The sequence below is a fragment of the Monodon monoceros genome, unplaced genomic scaffold, assembly GCF_005190385.1.
Source record: "Monodon monoceros isolate NGI ecotype Baffin Bay Population unplaced genomic scaffold, NGI_Narwhal_1 Super_Scaffold_21, whole genome shotgun sequence".
Taxonomy (NCBI): domain Eukaryota; kingdom Metazoa; phylum Chordata; class Mammalia; order Artiodactyla; family Monodontidae; genus Monodon; species Monodon monoceros.
In genome coordinates this window covers 96,640,898-96,661,067 of record NW_021703778.1, presented here as the reverse complement: position 1 = coordinate 96,661,067, position 20,170 = coordinate 96,640,898, and the positions used below count along the sequence as shown (strand labels likewise).

Below are 20,170 nucleotides of genomic sequence, written 5' to 3'. Positions count from 1 at the left end.
TACCTTGCACCATATAAAAAAAATTAACCCACAATGTACCATACCTCTAAACAGCAAATTAAACTATACAACTTCTAGAAGAAAACATTAGGGGAAAAAAACCCTGTAATTTTGGGTCAGGCTAAGTTCTTTTAGAACATCAAAAGCATGAATCACAAAAGAACAGCTTGATACGCTGGGACTTTGTCAAAATTTAAAACTGTTTTTTGAAAGACACTTAAAAATGAAAAAACAAGTCACAGACTAGGAGAAAATATTCATAAAACAAACATCTGAGGAGGAACTTGTAGTCAGAATAAATTTTAAAACTCTCAAAACTCAATAATACAACCCAAAAAAGTGAGTGAGAGGCCTAAACAGACACATCCTCAAAGATATGCAGATGGTAAATAATCACATGAAAAGATGTTCAATATCAATTGTTATTAGAGAAGTGCCAATTAAAACCACAACAAGACCATTACACACCTACTGGAATGCTAAAATAAAAAGACCAAACATAGTAAGTGTGTGTGAGCTCTCATACATTGCTGGTGGGAATATAAAATGGTACAACCACTTTGTAAGACAGGTGGGCAGTTTCTTAAAAGAAGTTGAATACATACTTACCATACTATCCAACCATTCCACTCCTAGAAATTTACCCGAGAGAAAGTACAAAGACTTGTAGGAGAACGTTCATAGTAGCTTTATTTGTAGCAGCCAAAATTGGAAACAACCCAAATGTCCATCAGTGGATGAATGGGTAAACTTGGTAATCTGTATAATGGATTACTTATTCAGCAATAAAAGGAAAAGGACTACTGATACATTCTGAAACATAAATGAATATCAAAATAATACTGAATAAAAGTAGGAAAAAAGAGTACATGCTGTGAGTCTATTTACATAAATGTCTAAAAAATGGCGACTAATCTATTGTGACATAAAGTAGATCCTTGGTTTCCTGGAGAAGGTGGAAAAGGAACTGGTGAGGGATGAGAGGAATTATCAAGGTGTACGTGGAAAACTTTTGGGGATAATGGATATGTTCATCATCTCGATTATGGTGATGGTTTCATGGATATACACAAATATCAGAACATATCAAACTGTATACTTTAGATATGTGGAATTTATTGTATGCCAAATTATATCTACAAAAGATGTTTTTAAAATATGGATGTTACATGAATAGTAATCTACTTTGGTTTAGCTGGTTTCCTGCAAGGAATCAAGTATGTTAAAGATTTATTCGGCAACAGAGAAGATTCTACAGCAAGAAAAATAAGAGTCAATTTTGAGAAAACTTACCTGATGATAATGATGTGTGGTCTGTATCAAATGCATATACATGTTGTATACAAAGTTTGCCATCTGGGGCATATTCTTTATTATCTGTACTTCATGAGATGGTCTCTCTCCATTCTAGAAGACGGCAAAAAGAAAGTTAAGTATAATCACTTATATGTGGAAATCTAAAATATGACACAAATGAACTTATCTACGAGACAGAAACAGACTCAGAGACATAGAGAACAGACTTGTGGTTGCCGGGGGGGTGGGGGGGGTGGGTAAGGGAGGTATGGATTGGGAGTTTGGGATTAGCAGATGCAAACTATTATGTATAGAATGGATAAACAACAAGGTCCTACTGTATAGCACAGGGAGCTATATTCAATATCCTGTGATAAACCATAATGGAAAAGAGTATGAAAAAGAGTGTATATTTGTATAACTCAATCACTTCCTGTACATCAGAAACTAACGCAGCATTGTAAATCAACTATACATCAATAAAATAAATTTAAAAAAAAAAGAAAAAGAAAGTTAAGTATAGAGTGAAAGACACTGAAAGCTAACACTTCAACAGAAGCCCATGTCTCCATCTTATGTATGAACACTATTTGACTATTAGGGTTTGGAGGAAATAAGAACAGGAAGAGGACATTAAGATGTAAGTGTTAGAGTCGAATAAGGATTTCATGAAGAGAAGTGATTCAATTTAAATTTAGAAAAGGCAGAGATGAGGAGAGAGCTAAGAGTCACTAGCTTTTAATATAATTTCAAGTTGGTAAGCAAAACATGAGTTTTGGTCTACTAACTAACGTAGAAGAATTCGTAAGAAATAAGCAATCATTTGAATAGAAAAAAACCATCAACATGGTCTCAAGTAGTGGTCTCCAATACCACATATGCTCCAAAGGCAAGTCTCAAGGCTAGTCACAAAGAAAATATTAAAATTATTCTTCCCATTTATGTTTTTCTAAAAAATAAGAAGCTATCATTTATTATTACTTAATATATAGACTGTTAGTCATGAGGGTTAATATTTGCCAGTTTTCTGTTTTCGGCCATGCCATGCTGCTGTGGGATCTTAGTTCCCCAACCAGGGATCAAACCTGTGCCCCCTGCTGTGGAAGCGTGGAGTCCTAACCACTGGACCGCCAGGGAATTCCGGCAAGATTTTTTTTTCTTTACTAATACAGTGTATGGTCAAAAATGTTGGCAAATAGTAGTTTAAGGTGTAAACTTTGTAGTACCCATCAGAACCATGTGGGGAAAGTGTTAAATAACAGAGGCCTGGGCTGTAGCCCCCCAGTGATTTCGATTCAGTAGGTCTGAGGGAGAACGAGGTGATTCTGATGCAGTAGCTTCTGACAACAACCCGAGAAACACCACTCTATTGGTGTAGGTAAAGTGGTAAAGCAAATGAACAGAAAATGTGCACTTCTTCTAAACCATCTGAGAATAAAGATTAAGAACTTTCCTATTTAAAGTCATTGTAAAATTTTTATAAAGTCTCATCCTATCTTACTGTACAATTCAGAAAATCATAGAGGTAAAAAACATATCAAGAAAAAGGATTTCACCTTAAAGTGACAAATTATTTAAAGCACATAAAGTTAGAAATATTTAGTACATTAAATAGCGTTTCTCAGAATTAAGCAGGACGGCGGTATTGCACATAAGCAGGTGTTCTTTGGACGGTGGTCACTTTCTGTAACGGTCACAACTTCTGTGTGCAAAGACTGCCATGCTGTTACAACTATGGAATATTGCCTTTAAAGCATGGAAGTCTTTCTGTTTGTATTTGCATATTTTCTGGCGGCTTTGCTGGGAGCAGCCTCTCCTGAGATTCAGGGCCGCGCAGTCCTCCTCACCCCTCACACTGTCTCCTGAGCAGAGGATGGGGAGATGCTCCCAGCCCTCAGCCCCCAGGGCTTGAGTCCATGGTACTGCCTAGAGCACCACTTTCCAAACCTTCTGTTCCTTGGTATTGCCTCCAGGTGTGTCTGCAGCCCTTGGCTAGGAAGCACCTGGAGAGTGTGTTAAACCTGAAGACACCTAGCCTCTGCCCCAGACCTCTCATCAGCAATGTGCCTGTTTAATCATCAGTCCACAAAAGATTGAGAACCTCATAGCTATAGGACTGTGTCCAGACCTCAGAGCCTGACACTCAAGGCTGCACATGGCCCCACCCCATTGTATCGTTCCATCCTTTCCCTTCTATTCCTCCACAGCAGCATTTCTTTTATTTAAAGGAAAAAAAACAATTAAAAAAAAGTTCTTAACATTATTACAAAACAAACACACAGAATTTAACTTTATTTTTTTTTTTAAAAGAGGGGTAGGTGGAATTCCCTGGCAGTCCAGTGGTTAGGACTCTATGCTCTCATTGCCGAGGGCCAGGGTTCAATCCCTGGTCAGGGAACTAAGATCCTGCAAGCCACACAAGTGAGGCCAAAAAATGAAAAAATTAAAAAAAAATTTTTTTAAATAAAAAAAAGAGAGGTGGGGAAAAGAAATATACTGTGAACATTTAAGACAGTTTTATTTAAAATTCAATGGACCTCCAAGACATTTCATTAAATGAAAAACACAAAGCCCAAAAGTCTATAGTATGCTGACCTTCATGTAAGAAAGAAAACAACGTAAGAAAATAAAGTTACCTGCTCCTTTGTGCAAAAGTAAGGCCAAGCCAGAAACTGAAGAGATAATGTTACCTCTGGGAGCTGAGGGTGGGAAAGGGAAGAAAGAAGGGGAGATAGGAGATGGGTAGCAGGGATGAGGAGAGAGTGGCACTTCTGAGTTAAGTGTTTGTGCTATTCCCTGACACCTACCCTCAGAATGCAAGCTTCTTGAGGGTTCTCCAAGAGTTAAACCAGTTATTACTCTGTTATCAAGTAATTAGTTAAGTTCTCCTTACAAAGCTGAAGAGAGGCAGTATAGTATGTTGACGATTAGCATGGACTCTGGAGTCAGGCTGTCTGGGTTTTTAAATCTTGGACTCTCCATCTACTCAGATGTGTGGCTTAACTACTTAACTTCTCGGATCCACAGTTTCCAACATATGGAAAGTGAGGGTAATAAGAAAACCTATTGAACAGGGCTGTTACTGAGATGAAACGAGATAATGTATGTAATGTAACATTTATTGAGTACTCACCATGTATCAGGCTATTAGCTTTGACATACATCATTTTATTTCCCATTAGTAACCTGTTCAATAGGTTTTATTAACCCCATTTCCCATATGTTGGAGACTGGATCAGAGAAGTTGCCTGATATGTGGTGAGTACTCAGTAAATGTTAGCTGGTGTTATTTTTACATAGAAAATCTTAATTCAGCTCCTTAGCGTAAGGAGCACTCTAAACCAGTGTTCAGATGATTTATGTGATGATGCTCTTTGCTAATGTGGTCACCTGTAGGCTTACCTTTCTACTGGTTGGGAAAGGTTCTGTTGGAATTATATGCAAATGAAGTGGGCGGGCTGTGAGCTGGCTGAAAGCTGGAGTTAGTTCAAAACAGTTTTGGAAGAGGGATACTCTGGCGAAGATATAAAGTCCAAGTCTGGCTCTAGACATGGCCACCACTAAGCGACGGACATCCCTTTGAGAAACAAATAGAATGAATTAAAACATATCAAGGTTAGTAACATATTTATGCAGCCTTTTATTTTTAAAACATATTCCACTAAATATTCCTGTTAAGCTGTGGCAATAAAGAGTTAAGCTTCTTAAAAACTTAAGAGAATAAACATTAAGTTAATCAATGCTATGTAACTAGTTAACCAAGTAAGAAGTTAATGCTTTATTACCAACTTCTATTTTTTTTTTTTGCGGGGAGAGGGTGGGGAGAATCACAAAATAACCAATGGCTGATTAAAAAGGTGTAAGTTGCTATACTAGTATTACGATACAGTTCGGTTGTCAGTTACCAATTTACTGTATCACCACCATTGAGTCAATTCAAACCAGCCCTTGCTCCATTTCACCTACCAAATTCCCATGCTCTGTCAAGGTTAATGGGTCAAATTTTACTTCCTAGATAACTCTTATCATACTGTTTTATACTTATTTATAATAATAATTACAAATACAAACAGCAATACAGTACGACGAATGATATAACATAATAATACCATCTCTTATTCACGCATTTACTCTAGTACCTACGCCCAATGGCTGGACTATACTAGGTCTCGGTGTTCACATAAACAGTCATAAAAATGCCAAAATGCATGAGCCAGCTATACATGTAGCTGTCTATCTGATGAACGATAGCAGCTTTCTTTATCTTTCAGAAAGAATATGTTCTTAAAACTTTATCTGAATTTACTTGAATCAAATGAACTTATTTCCAAAACAGAAACAGACTTAGAGAATGAACTTATGGTTACCAGGGGGGAAGTGGGGTGGGGAGGGATAGATTGGGAGTTTGGGATTGACATGTACACACTGCTCTATTTAAAACAGATAGCCAACAAGGACCATGTAAAAAAGAAAAAAAAAATTACAAAAGAGTGGCTATGTGTAAAAGGAAAAAAAAATATAAAAGAGTGGCTATGTAAGTTTAATTTCACTTCACTATTAGTTAGAATGTGTTTTAGTAAGAAAATATAGTTTTGGTTTCAAATACAGAGGACAGCTTGTTTTCCTGAGATGCTTAGACGGCTATTTAAATTTGCGAGTATTCTACAAAAGAGAAGACTTTCATCAATAATAATAAAATCTGGTACAGTCATCCCTAACTCCTGAAAGAAAGTGTTAAAGAGTGTTACAGAGGTCAAATGTTACAAAGATCATATAATAACCAGACAGAGAATCGGGAATTGGAATATTTATCACATGGCTTTTCTTTGTCTCTGCATAATGCAAGATATTTGGGGAATATCTCTAATTCAGCCTCATTTTCTATTCTGTTTTATGGCCTTGACAAGGATCTAGTTTCCCTTATCAGGAGGGACTGTGCAACATCATATATAATAGCAGTTATGTTGAGGGGGTATCCCCACCTCCCAGCAACCCAAACTAAGAGAAGTTCATTTAGGTATGAGGAGAAAGCATACCCATTTGCAGTAGCTTTGAGGAATTTCTACATTTGTGACACCCTGGATTCACGAAGGAAATGTCACCTTCTAGGTCACTGCAGGCCAAATTGTTTTTACTTCCTCCACATCCCTTAGAAGCCCGAGGGGTCATGCTATAGGTGGGTGGTTCCAAAACTAGTAACTGGATGTACAATGCTGGAAATACTTAGCATGAGTTCTCACCTAAGTATTATAAACTTAATAAACACTGTTAAAACAATGTTGTCAGGGAAAAAGGTGGGGAGGGCATGGTGGAAGGAGGTGACCTAAGCTGTTGTTTTCATGGTAATCCCTGTATTATGATATTCAGTTCTCCCTTTCTCATCCAGAAGGCTCTATCTCTAGGCAGAGCAGAGACAATGAACCTGTTCCTCTGAGGAACTTTTCCCTCCAGTCCTTAGTACTGTAGGACAGTTAAGTGGCTCTACTAAGCTCGATCTCCACTGTACATGAGGAGAGTTAGCCTAAAATCTTCTGCAGAATCAAATGTAGGTATTTTCCAAGGACATGTTTAATGTCTCCTCCACTGGATTCTAAGCTCCATGCAGACAGAGATAATGAATGTTAGATTTACTACTATATATCAAGAACCCATCACATTGCCAAATAATAGAAGGATCTGAGAACATCTGTTAAATGAATGAGCAAACACTATAAACATAACAAACTACCAGGGAAAAAAAGCAAAGGGTGGCAGCATGAAAAGCCAGGGTTCCTTGGAGCTGTATCTTGAAACCAGGGCAATGAGAACTACCACCTTCTTTCACAGTCCCCAGAAGATGGCTGGACAGAAACAGCACTGTTAAACAACAAGCCATCACTCTGATAGAGCCCCTACAAGGAGACAACACAGGAAAGTTACAGTTTCACTGCTTTGCTCTGAACAAGTCACAAGCATTTCTATTTGTAGCTGGGCTATTCAAGTCAGTAGGGACAAGAACAATGAATGTTGGAAAAGGAACCAGAAATGTCTCACTACTCTAGCTTCTAAACAGCTCCACAGTGCCCTAAAACAGGTCTCTGGAACTGACGCTCAGTAGCCTGGCTCCTAAACAATCACCTGATTCATCTATCCTGGATGAAAAAAAGATGTGGGTAAAAGAAGAAAGGCAGGCACTTGGGAAAATGGCTTAGCAGTTTCTTAAAGGGTTAAACACAGAGTTACTATATGACCCAGCAATTCCACTCCAAGGTCTACACCCAAGAGAAAGGAAAACATACTTCCACACAAAACTTGTTCATGAATGTTCACAACAGCATTAGTCCTAATAGCCAAAAAGTAGAAACAACCCAAGTGTCCACCAACTGATGAATGAATAAAAAGTAAAAAATTCACACAAAAAATAATGAAATATTATTTAGCAATTAAAAGTAATGAAGTACTGACATATACTACAACATGGATGAATCTTGAACACATTATGCTAAGTGATTTCATGTATATGAAGTGTCCAGAATAGGCAAATCTATAGACATACAGTAGAATAGTGGTTGCCAAGGGCTTAGGGGAGAGGGGAAGGGAGTAACTGCTGACAGGTATAGGGTGATTAAAAATGTTCTAAAATCGTGAAGATAGCTGCATAACTATGAATATACTAAAAATCATTGAACTGTACACTTAAAATAGGTGAATTGTATGGTGTGTGAATTATATCCCAATAAAGCTATTAGTAAAAAGAGAAATATGGAAGAAAGTAGGTTTCCTTGGTCTCTTGAAACACAAGATATTTTAGTACTTCCTAGAAAAAGAAAGATATGAAAGATTGTATTTACAAACAAAAAATTCTATGAGGAGTTTGATAAAATTCTAGCTAAGATACCTAACCTATCTGGATAGTTGAATTGTAAATCATAGGTCAATTGACTTTTTCCCCTCTATGATTTAATAATACTACCACCACCACCAGCAGCCCCCGAAGAAGAAGGTAGACTTCCAAAAGGGAAGTTTGGCAAATACAAAAAAGACAAATTTATCTGGATAAAGAAAATTTAGATATGTAAGACAACAATGAGATCAGGTTCTTTTTTTAAGCCTTCATTTATAAGCATTTTATTATCATCATCTTTCTCTTTATTTTTTTTTTAAGTTTCCAGAAGTCAGGTAAAAAACAGCATAGAAATAAAGTCATGGGAATGTGAAAAAGACAAAAAAAGCACTACAGAGTAAGAAAAAGGGAAGGGAAAGAAGTAGTATTCATGTATTCATACTGTGAGTTTGGGTAAGAGATTTTAATTATGTAAATCATAATGATACCCTATGCAGCAGCAGCTATAAATTTCAATGTGGAAATGAAACTGCTTTTTAGAAAAGTTAGTCTCCAAAACATGTTTGACACTTAAGTAAAAACACACTGTATTTCAGAATGCTATAGTATTGAAACAATTTCTTGAAACATTACATCTTTGTTTACTCTTACGTAAAACTTATCGGTCTAATGGAACCTGATCACTCTGGGTTAAGCACCAAATAGATCTTGACTTAATGACAACATTATGAGAGCTTGCAGAATTTTCTTTTTATATCCATCAAATAAAATAGTAAAATGAACTCTCCTTATAGTTTTGCTAGTAAGTCATATGAGATGAAGGTTTATATAAAACTAAATGGCTGCTTTGTAACAAGGAGATATTATTCCCATAAATCTCCAGCACATAAATACATCACAATAAGTGATAAAGATATATTACTGTTCGTTTTGACAATTCTTAATACTGGGAGAACAAATGGTTCCTTTATCCTAACACTGAAGCTAAAAGACTGTGTAGGGAAAAGTGAGAAATCCTGTGCAATGCAAAGTTTACTCTTAGACTTTTTACCACTTTACCTCCTTTAATTTCTGACATTAAGTTTCAAACAGACATAGGAGATACATACATACATACATACATATATATATATATTATGATTAAATGCTATCTCTGACTGTTCCTGAAGAGTAAAAAAGTTAAAATTACTAAAACATTTAAGATTCAAAAAATTCAGAAGCAATGGCAATGATTAACTAACTATACAAAGAATATGATACTGCTACAGTCCAACAAAAAGCACCAAAAGTTAATTAATTAAACTTTCAACATAAAATTTAAAACTACTTACCCACAGAAGCTCAAAATTAAAGCATAAAGTTCAACACTATTATGAAAATGTTTCCTTACATACCTCAGATGGCCCACTGCCCTCGTTCGTACTAGAGAAAGAAGAATATAATCATTCTGTTGACCTTGAAATCTGTCAACGGTTGTCACCTGAGGCAAAAAAAGGGGGGAATATGGTATATTTTCAAAAGCAAAAACTCTAGAGAGGTCATTTAAATAAAGTGCTAGAAATAAAAATCTTATCCTTAAAATAATCAATCCCAAAAGAACATGACTATATACTTGGAATTGAAAGAACAAGTTAATGAACACTATGAAATAAACCATGGTAACCAGATTCGGCTACGTCCCTATGTTATTCACACTTATAGCACTCACCTTTAACTGCAGATACCTAAGTAACTATTATATTTGTGGAATTAACAATCTTCCCCCTACTAGACTACTCAGCTCCATGAAAGCAGGGACTGTTGTTCAGCTCATTATATACCTGATATCCCAATTTGATGCCCAGCAACATTTTAAATGTACAATTTGATAAATTTTGACAATATGTACTCCCAAATAACCATCACCACAATCAAAATTTCCATGAGCTCAGTCCCTTTTGTCATCAAATCTGTATCCCCCAGCCGCAGGCAACCACTGATCAGCTTTCTGTCACTATATTTTGTTGCCAGTTCTAGAATTCCATAAAAATGGAATCATAAATTAGAAGTTCATACCTTTTTACTGGTGAATAGTATTCCACTGAACGAATATACTACAATTTGTTTATTCATTCCCTTGTTCACGGAATGTGGGTTGTTTCTAGTTTAGGGCTATTTTGAATAAAGCTGCAATGAATATTCATGTACAAATATTTTTGTATAAATACATTTTTATTGCTCTTGGATAAATATCTGGGGGTAAAATTGCTGGACCGTGTGGGTGTTTATAAGAAGCTGTCATACTGTTTTCCAAAGTTGCTGTACACACATTCACTAGCACTGTTCCAGTTCCAGAGTTCTAGTTGCTCCACATCCTTGCCAACACGTGGTATACTGTCAATCTTTATAATTTTAGCCATTCTGTTGGATGTGTAGTGGTGCATCACTGTAGTTTTAATTGCATTTTCCCTGACAACTAGTGATGGTAAGCATTTTTTCATGTGCTTATTGTCCATTTGTATGCTGTCCAATTCATTTGCCAATTCTGTATTGGGTTGTCTATATTTTACAATGACTTTTATAGGAGTTCATATATTCTGGATATAGTCCTTTGCTCTTATGTATGGATATTATACCTGGAAATTCTGTTGTCATCCTGACCATGTGGAGAGCTTGTCTGAGAACTGGGCTCACAGATTGAGGACAGCAGAGCAGAAAGATGAAATGAACCTTGGTCTTTCATGACATCATTGAGTCACACTGTAACCTAACCTGGAGCCACACTACTTTCATCTTCTTGTTATGAGAGAGAGTAACTTTCCTTATTGTTTACGTTTTTCTATTACTCTTAAATAAAAGGCCTCAGACACTGAGGTTCTTCTGTTTCTAAACTTCCTATATTTCAAAGTTATTAGTTTCTCATTTTCACTCTCTATATCCCTTATGGAGTGTTCTACAGTGCCTGTTCCTCCCCATTCCTTTTAATTTTGTCTCCATTTCTTTGATTTTGTTTTGTTTTCTGCCAGTTCACATTTCATCTCTTCCTGGGTTCTTCAATTTCTCTGTTTTGTAGCCTTCCCTCACAGAAATGCATACTTCATTAAGTATCTTAAAATTCATACCCAAATATGCATTCAAAATTTTCATCTATTCTAGGCCAACATGTTTTCTGGAGAATGTTATCTTGTCAATTAGTTTGTTCGGATGCTCTTTCCCTCATTTATAAATTGAGCTTGTGCTAGTTTCCTTTTCTCCTCTACTTTACCACTGATTAGGTGGGTTTCTCAGGTTAGCTATGCATAAGAGGTTAGGTTAGGGTGAGCAGAACTTTCTTCTAAAGGCTCAGTGATTTTAACAACAGATGGTTCTCTTTTTCACTGTTACTATAGAGACGGTGTATTTTTTTCAAATATAGCTCATCTGTAGTCTTCTTTGAATCAGTGTGGAACCAGGAAGGCTTCTGCTCACCCCAATACCCATATCCGTTGTTGAATAATAGGGATGTGGCTCTTATACTTCAAAGTATGCCACCACTTTCAGAAAGTGTGCTTTTGCTGGCACTTTCAAGACCCTAAATTCTCTTCCCATTTTTTCTTCTTGATCTTAGTCACATGTCCTTTCACTAAAAATGGAGTTTGTTTTTTTTCCTCCCATTTTTCTCTTACTTGTGGATGATTTCCAAGAAAAGGTAAAAGAGCTTTTATATAGCTATGTTCACAGCCAAAGTCCTAATTGCATCATTACTAATACTATATTTATGTTTGTTATTCTTTCTAATTGACAAAATCAAGCATCTTCATTTTTATTTGCAATTACTCCATCATATCACATAAAGAAGTATAAAAAAAATCCTAAGGTCTGAATGTACTTTATGATTTTCCTTTATCCTCAAGAAAAAACACCCCCCTAAACACACACACAATAAGAAGCAGTACAAATTATACCTTTGTAAGACAAACAAAATAAAAAAATGCTACAATTCCTATTTCACAACAAAAAGTTTCAGAAACATTTATTTCTGATTACTGTCAACAAAAATCTTCAATGTGATAGTTGAGACAGAGGTTCACAGCAAACTAATAACACTGTCAGATAGAACTGCCAGAGAATGATTTATAGAGTTCCTATTATTTCATTTTCTCACATATTTTAAAAGGAGATAGCAAAGAGACAAGGTAGAACAACATAAATAACTCATAATAAATATAAATCTTTCCATCTTGCCAACAACATGAATAAGAGAACATATTATACTTGTAAAACTACCTTATTTGGTCTTCCAATCAATGGATTGCTCCCGCATCGTCTATTGATGATGTCACGAATAAGATGCTTTTGTCCATTATATGTTGTTAGAATGCTAATCTTGTCAGCAGGGTAACCAAGTAAGCACATGTACATAAAAAGTGCCACTACGTATTCTGCCTCTCCAAGATTCTGTAATGAAAACATTAATCAGATTGTGTATTTATTTCCCTTTATTGAAAAAACAGTTAACTAGCACAATTTGTTCATTTATCACACCTCAAGAAGTGAACAGTTAATATCTTGGACAAGTGAATACCTCTCATAAAACTGAGCAATAACTTATCCTAAATTAACAACGATAAATAAAGATAGAGTATGTGGTAATTACTTCCCTTTAACATTTGCAATACATTTGCAATACGTGGAACAATCATAAAATAAAAGTCACCAACTTAAAGGCTTAATATTTCTGGGACCACAACAATCACAATACAGATCAATAATATCCTGTTATAGTGTATTGCAACTATAGTTATGGAAAGAAATATTAACATAAAGAAGCAAGGTAACTATCTTAGAAGCCAGCAGAAAATCCAGTCTAACATATACATCCAGCAGTACCGTAGTTGGCTCTCAATTTTTACACAATGTTTTTCCTTTTTCCTTCATACTTCTTAGTTTTTTTGTGTGTGTATTATGTTCGTTCTCTTACTAATGGTTGCCACCTCTACCAGACCACTTCAGATGGGAAGAGGATGTGGCCTCAAATTGATCATCCTGGCCTGCTGTGACCTTAGAGGGTCTAGGTAAAGATGGATGGGAAGGAGTTTAAGACCAAGACTTAAATGCACTTGAGAGTGAGAAAGCATACACAAGGCTGCTTAGTCCAGTTCAACAGAGACTAAACTGAAAGTAACAGATGAGAGAAGAAAGTAAAATGAGAACATAAACATAACATGAAAATCAAAAAGGACAAGAAGCTGGGTTTCATGTAAAGGCAACAGGAAAATTACAGGAAGACCTTCAGAAAAATCATTTGTATTCTGGTGACACACAGCTTCAGTTAACTCTTCATCTAAATTTTCTCGTTCTTTGGAAGACAGGAGCCACATGACTGTGTAAATCTTTCCATTTTCTATATTGATAACAAACTACATTTATCTAAGCATCAGCTAATATAGATAAAAGAACAAATCTTTTGGTGCATATGCTGCCAGATCTTTTTGTAGAGATTATCTGTACATATTTCTATATGTATGTTTTGCTTTTTAAAAAGCAAAACGGGATACTATAGATACACTTTGCAAGCTGATTTTTTCATTAATATAGCATAAAAATTCTCCCTGTCAGTAAACCAAGTTATAATGTCACCCTTAGTGGCTATTCAGTATTATATGGAATAGGTAAAAGTGTAATTAAGGTTGTTTCTCCTTTCAAAAATAATTTGCAATAAAAAAAAGATGTGATGAACATTTTAGCATATAAGTCTTTGCAAATTTGTCCATTTTTTAAAGGATAAATTCCTATAAGTGAGAGTATTGCTTTTAATACATACTAACAATATGTTCACCAAATTACTTTCCTACGAGCACTGCATGAATATAGTTTCCCAAACCTAACCCAACAGAGGTGAAAATATATTCCAGTGATTTATACTTGCTACAAATCTATATCTTCTTCTGTGAATTGCATATTCTAGTCCTTATTGCATTTTTCTGTTGGGGGGTTGATTCTTTTATAAGTGATTTTAAAGAGTTCTATACACATCCAGACTTCAACCCACTGTTTTTTACAGGCTGAAAATAAATTCTGCTCTCAATCAAGCAATATTTTTCTTTATGATTTTGGTAATGAGCTTAAAAAAGAACTTTCTTACCCCAACATTATATATTCATCATTATTTTCTTCTTTTTTAGTATGTTTATATAAGTTTCTTTTCTTTGGTGTATATATCTTTAATCCATCTGAAATGGAAAATTGTGTGTTGTGTGTGAGGTGGAGATCTAACTTTGCTTTATTTAATGGTTTGTCCAAGTGGTTCAGTAATACTGATTTAGGTAGTAATTCAGCCAGGAAAATGCAAAATAAACTTAAAAGTTTCCTATTTTTTTCTTACCTGATAAAAGTAAGGATTAGGCTCAGATTCTCCAACTCCCTGAAAATCTTCAACATTAATGAGCTGGAAGTCATAAAGCAAGCCGGCATTTGCTGTACTAAACTCCGGCAAGAGCTGCACATGGGGTAAGTTTCCTAGATTCTTGTAACGCCAGTTGTAGAGGTTGCATAAGCTTTCAAAGACAAATCCCCCCCAAAACAGGAAACATTAGCATTGTAAATCCCCTTTTAATATATATAAGGGGGTTTCTAAGGGATGGGCTCTTCCTGTTAATTTTCATATTATCCACATTGTGCTCTTTTTAACAATAATGCTTTTGCAACCTTTGTCTCCCTGTAAGTAACCAAATCAGAAGATTGATGATATTACAAGAAATGATAGCTCCATTATGTTCTCTGAGGCAAATGCTACCTTTATTCCTTAAGTAAACACATCAGGGAAGAGTCTGCACAGTGAAAAAATTTTTGAGGTAACTATGAGAGGGGACCTGTACATTTCATGAACTAAGAATTAGTGTGTTCTCCTCTTGTTCACCTCTAGCTTTAGATTTCAAAATGATATTAATCATATATCTTTTGGGGGCATGAAAAAAAGGGAGGTGACAGTGAAAAGAAGCTCTTAGCTGAGAAGTCACTTAAATTAATCTCAATGAATAAAATGAAGGATATAATTTGGTCAATTCACACCCCATGCTGAAGGTAATAAAGGTACTTTCCAATTTGTAGATTTGTATCCAGGCAAGTTCCTGGATAACAGATAAGAGTCTATACAGAAGATGTTATCGAATACTTGGATCATCGAAATGATGTCCTTAAATAGAAATAATATCTCTACCATCCACCCTCCCTGCCCCCTGTTGCCCTGTCTCCTTTACCTTGCTCTGGCCCTCCCTTGGGCATCGAGGTCCACAGTAGGAACTCCAACTCTGACAAAGCGAGTGAAGAGAGATTGCTCCATGTTTGAATACTTCTGAAAGGCCATGTTCTTAATGACTGGAGGTAACTGGTGATGATCACCAATCATAATCCAACGTTTTAGTCGGCTAAAACCATCCTGAGGATTCTAGAAATAAAAAGTGAGGAAACGGCAAAATATTCTAATATATTACCCTGTTAATCTCCAATTTATTGCACAAGATTCTTGCTATTCACAAGATGGCTTTAACAGCTTATTAATTCTTGCTCTTCCCCAGTTCCACAGAAAAGAATCTGGCAAATTTACAGAGCGACTTGTATGGGTACCACTGCTCTTGGCTGACAGTGTGTGAGAGAGGATAGAGGGATTGAGAGGCAAGCATGGAATTACCGTACTTTAATATGCAGGGTAACCCAAAGAGGTCTGGGAGACTTAGGTCATAATTAGGCAAAGGGTGCACAGAAAGAAACAGATGCCCAAGCCGGGAAATGGAAAGATGTCAAAGTAAATACCTTGTATCACAATTACGCCAAGAGCCAGTTTGCGAACCCCCCAAGGCAGTAGAAATTATACCTTCTTTAATTTCCTACACTAATACTTCAGTTTCCTACTCTGTCTCCTTGTTCCTTGTAACATATTCTGATAAAATACAAGTCCCAAATAACTTGGCTTTATAAAACAATTTTCGGAACCCAATTTATCTATAAATTAGAGTAGCCTCTATTCTTCAATTAGGAATTCCACATTTTGTTTTTTATGCTCCATAGTAAACACTATTGTAAAATAAGAAAACATTCTTAAACATCATTTATCTAAAAAAATTCAGGCACAAAATAAAGAAAAGCCATGTACGCAGGGATCAAAAACAATTCCAGAAACAACTCTAAATAAAAGAAATGAAAAAGAAGCTCATCTTCCCTCCAAACTGCCTAACAATGTAATTTTCTTGATTAAAATTACTGTCTTTTTAAAACTTAGAGATAAACTATGAATTTTTAAATAGTGCTCCCAAACAATACAAACTACTCAATAACCAGTGAATAGATTAAAATAGAATACCAAACATAATGAAGTTAAGGAGAACACATAATCACAGCAATTAGCACCCCCAAACTGGGTAGTTTTCTGATGCTACCCCCCAGAATTCTTAAAACTTTACTTTTTTTTTTTTTTTTTTGCGGTACGCGGGCCTCTCACTGTTGTGGCCTCTCCCGTTGCGGAGCACAGGCTCCGGACGCGCAGGCTCAGCGGCCATGGCTCACGGGCCTAGCCGCTCTGCGGCATGTGGGATCTTCCTGGACTGGGGCATGAACCCGTGTCCCCTGTATCGGCAGGCGGACTCTCAACCACTGCGCCACCAGGGAAGCCCAAAACTTTACTTTTTTAAAAATAAATTTATTTTTGGCTGTGTTGGGTCTTCGTTGCTGCATGCGGGCTTTCTCTAGCTGCAGTTGCAGCAAGCAGGGGCTACTCTTCATTGTGGTGTGCGGGCTTCTCATTGCGGTGGCTTCTCTTGTTGCAGAGCACGGGCTCTAGGTGCACAGGCTTCAGTAGTTGTGCCACACGGGCTTAGTTGCTCCGTGGCATGTGGGATCTTCCCGGACCAGGGCTTGAACCCGTGTCCCCCGCATTGGCAGGTGGATTCTTAACCACTGTGCCACTAGGGAAGCCCAAAACTCTACTTTCTTTGTCTCAATCTCAGTATCTTACCTGTAGAAGAAGAGGTATAAAAGTTTCTATCTCCAGAATCTGAGCAGCCTCTTCCATTAAAATGTTGTCATACTGAGAAAGGGAGAAAAAAGAAAGCTTGTCAAAAAGAGAGCTTGAAAGCCAAACAGCTACCACCATGACCGTAATAAGCATCCCCAAACCCCTCAAGTAGTTCAGATCAAAATAACAACAAATTATTCAAACAGAAAGTTCATGATCTTCTTTACCATTATGCTACTGCTTCTCCAATTCAAGTCTTTAACTTTAAGGAAGTGCCCTAAACATACAACTCTACATTAAGGAAGCCTCGTTTATCATTTCTTGGATTGAGATTATCAATTTAGTTATTTTCAGTTCAGTTTTGAAGTTCTATATAAGCAAGAATCAACCTATGATTATATATGAGGTCATTTCCATTGGTACTCTTATCCTAGGTAGTATTTTGCAGTAATTTTTTTCCCTTATGAATCCTACTTGGTACTCAACAATCTCCTTTTGTTCCCCACCCCCGGCATTCAATCCATCACCAAAGCATGTCAATTTTACCTTCAAAACTCCCTCTAGAATCTATTTGTTTTTCTACATTTCTACTACCACTGCCACTCTAATCCAGGCTGCTACTCTGACTACTGCCAGCAATCTCTTTACTAGTCCCTCTCCTTCCTGTCTTGCCTCCCCTAAACCACTCATATAACAAGTCATCACATGACGTCACCTGGTTTCTAACCCTTCATTGGTTTCCATCTGTCCTAGGAAAAAAGGACCCTTAATGTGGACTGTAAGAGATGTATGAACTAGGGCCTGTATTCAATCTGGCCCCTGCCTTCCTCTCATACTTTATATGTCACCTTCCTCCTTACTCACTAAGCTTCAACTACATTGACCTATTTCATTTTTCTCAGAAATGGTAAAACCATTCATGCCTCAGGCTCTCTGAACATGCTATTTTCTCTTCACTTTTTGTCTGCTTGGCTCTTTCTCATTTTTAAAGTATCAGCTTAAAACCCACTTTATCCAGGCCTTCTCTGACCTCTCAATCTAAAACGGGTTTCACAGTACTCTGTGCCTTTGTCTCACAGCACATCACAATTTATAATTCTATCTGTATATTTATGTACTTGTTTGATGCCTGAATCTTCCCTCTAGTCCAGTTTCCAGGAATGTTAGGCACTGCACATTTGTAAAATAATGAAAAGTCAAGTCTTTCTCCAACCTAAGGAAATTTCATTCTTTCTTTCATGTAGCTCCTCTTCTATGTGCCCAGTTTTCTTCTAGATTTATTCCCAACAGGTTTTATCTTTTCCCTTCCACTTCTAATTCTGATTGCTACTTATGATAATATGATATCCTATTCCTTGTTTTATCGGTAAAATACTTTCTTTGAGACTTTCACTAAGTCCAATTAGAGTTCCTTTGTTTTCTATTTTCAAAATTTTCTCCCCTTATTTTGTTTTCCAAGGAAGTGGAAGGTAGGGGGAGCATATTTGCTCTTAATACTTAATTAACTCTTTTTTTTTTTTTTTGCGCGGTATGCGGGCCTCTCACTGTTGTGGCCTCTCCCGTTGCGGAGCGCAGGCTCAGCGGCCATGGCTCACGGGCCCAGCCGCTCTGCAGCATGTGGGATCTTCCCGGACCGGGGCACGAACCCGTGTCCCCTGCATTAGCAGGCGGACTCTCAACCACTGTGCCACCAGGGAAGCCCCTAATTAACTCTTTTAAACTAACTGTGTTCATATATCCTCTAATTTCTGTGCTACTCATTTTACCAAAATATGCTTATATTTGTTCAAAACTGGTAGCTGAGCTGGATTTCCACCGCACGTGATAAAGTTAAGTTTCAGTTCTGCACTGTTTCTATCGAAACTACCTGAAAGTTTTAGGCATGTGGATGGGTGTCTTCTCTAGCTCTATCTAATGCTAAATTTCCCTATTACAATGATTAATTAGGTCATCCTGGTAGGAACCTAGGAGAAGGAGGGGTTCAAAAAGCCATGTTTTCTCATAAGTTCCCACGTGGACTCTGAAGGTGATAGACACAATATGGAAAACAGAGTGGAAGCAGCTCAAAGACAACAGCTTAAAGAGCCTCTTTCCTGAGAAATAATTCTGCAAATCTAATGTGATTTAACTTATAAAAACATATGAGGCTTCCCTGGTGGCGCAGTGGTTGAGAGTCTGCCTGCTGATGCAGGGGACACGGGTTCGTGCCCCGGTCCGGGAAGATCCCACATGCTGCGGAGCGGCTGGGCCCGTGAGCCATGGCCGCTGAGCCTGCGTGTCTGGAGCCTGTGCTCCGCAACGGGAGAGGCCCGCGTACCACAAAAAAAACCAAAAAACATATCTATAAAAAATAAAATAAAATAATAAAAATTCTCCGCACCAGATACATTTCATAAGTAACTAACACCCTAGAATGTTTACTGAGAAGCTGTCTTTGCTTAAACTTGGATGATTAATGAATAGGTTTTATGGGAATTTACTGTGGCTCTGCTTTGAAAATTAAAAAAATATTTCTAATTAAAAAAAACATATCTATAGATTCTGTTAAAAAGGAGATTTTAATCACAAAGCAAAATTATGACACAACTATACTGGGTGTTTTAAGGAAGGAAAAGAGTACACAAATGTGCTTGCGTGTCTCTTTGGGGACAGCACAGAATCAAAATATATGCCTAATGGAAATTTAACATTCTTTATTGATATAAATGAAAGGTCAAAGGAAATACTAGAAGAGTTGAAAGATTAATTAGAGAGTAAAAGGGGAGTAGGGGACTGCCTTTTTTTAACATTAAGTAGAGCTACAAAGTTTTTAAGCTCTTACATTAGATGCATGTGTTAGTTTGATAAAAATAAAACTTCAAAATTAAAAATATAAAAGATGTAAGGGATACTATCAGCACTCATGTTAACTATCTTTGGATGTATATAGCACAATGTAAGAAAATGATCAGTGGAAATGTGATAAGCTACAAGTAATGTTTTGTAGAATATGCATGTGAACAGCTGCATGAAATGCTCTATTTAGACTGCATCATTTCCCTGTATTATTAAACTGATATAACTTAATATCAATCCAAAGTATA

General features: G+C 36.7%; 1 protein-coding gene across 5 annotated transcripts in view; it reads right to left on the bottom strand.

Moving 5' to 3' along the window:
• AQR (aquarius intron-binding spliceosomal factor) overlaps window positions 1-20,170 on the bottom strand; it is a 120,223-nt gene that overhangs the window by 21,305 nt on the left and 78,748 nt on the right. For all 5 annotated transcript variants that reach the window (XR_003795862.1, XM_029237655.1, XM_029237658.1 and 2 more), the window contains 7 exons: window positions 17,088-17,159; window positions 15,337-15,524; window positions 14,463-14,634; window positions 12,365-12,535; window positions 9,514-9,599; window positions 4,699-4,873; window positions 1,294-1,407 (listed from right to left, as the gene is read on the bottom strand). Coding sequence is in view for 4 of the 5 variants with exons in the window: in XM_029237655.1 (XP_029093488.1) it covers window positions 1,294-1,407; window positions 4,699-4,873; window positions 9,514-9,599; window positions 12,365-12,535; window positions 14,463-14,634; window positions 15,337-15,524; window positions 17,088-17,159 (978 nt within the window). In the remaining variant the exon portion in view is untranslated. The remainder of the gene's footprint in view (window positions 1-1,293; window positions 1,408-4,698; window positions 4,874-9,513; window positions 9,600-12,364; window positions 12,536-14,462; window positions 14,635-15,336; window positions 15,525-17,087; window positions 17,160-20,170) is intronic.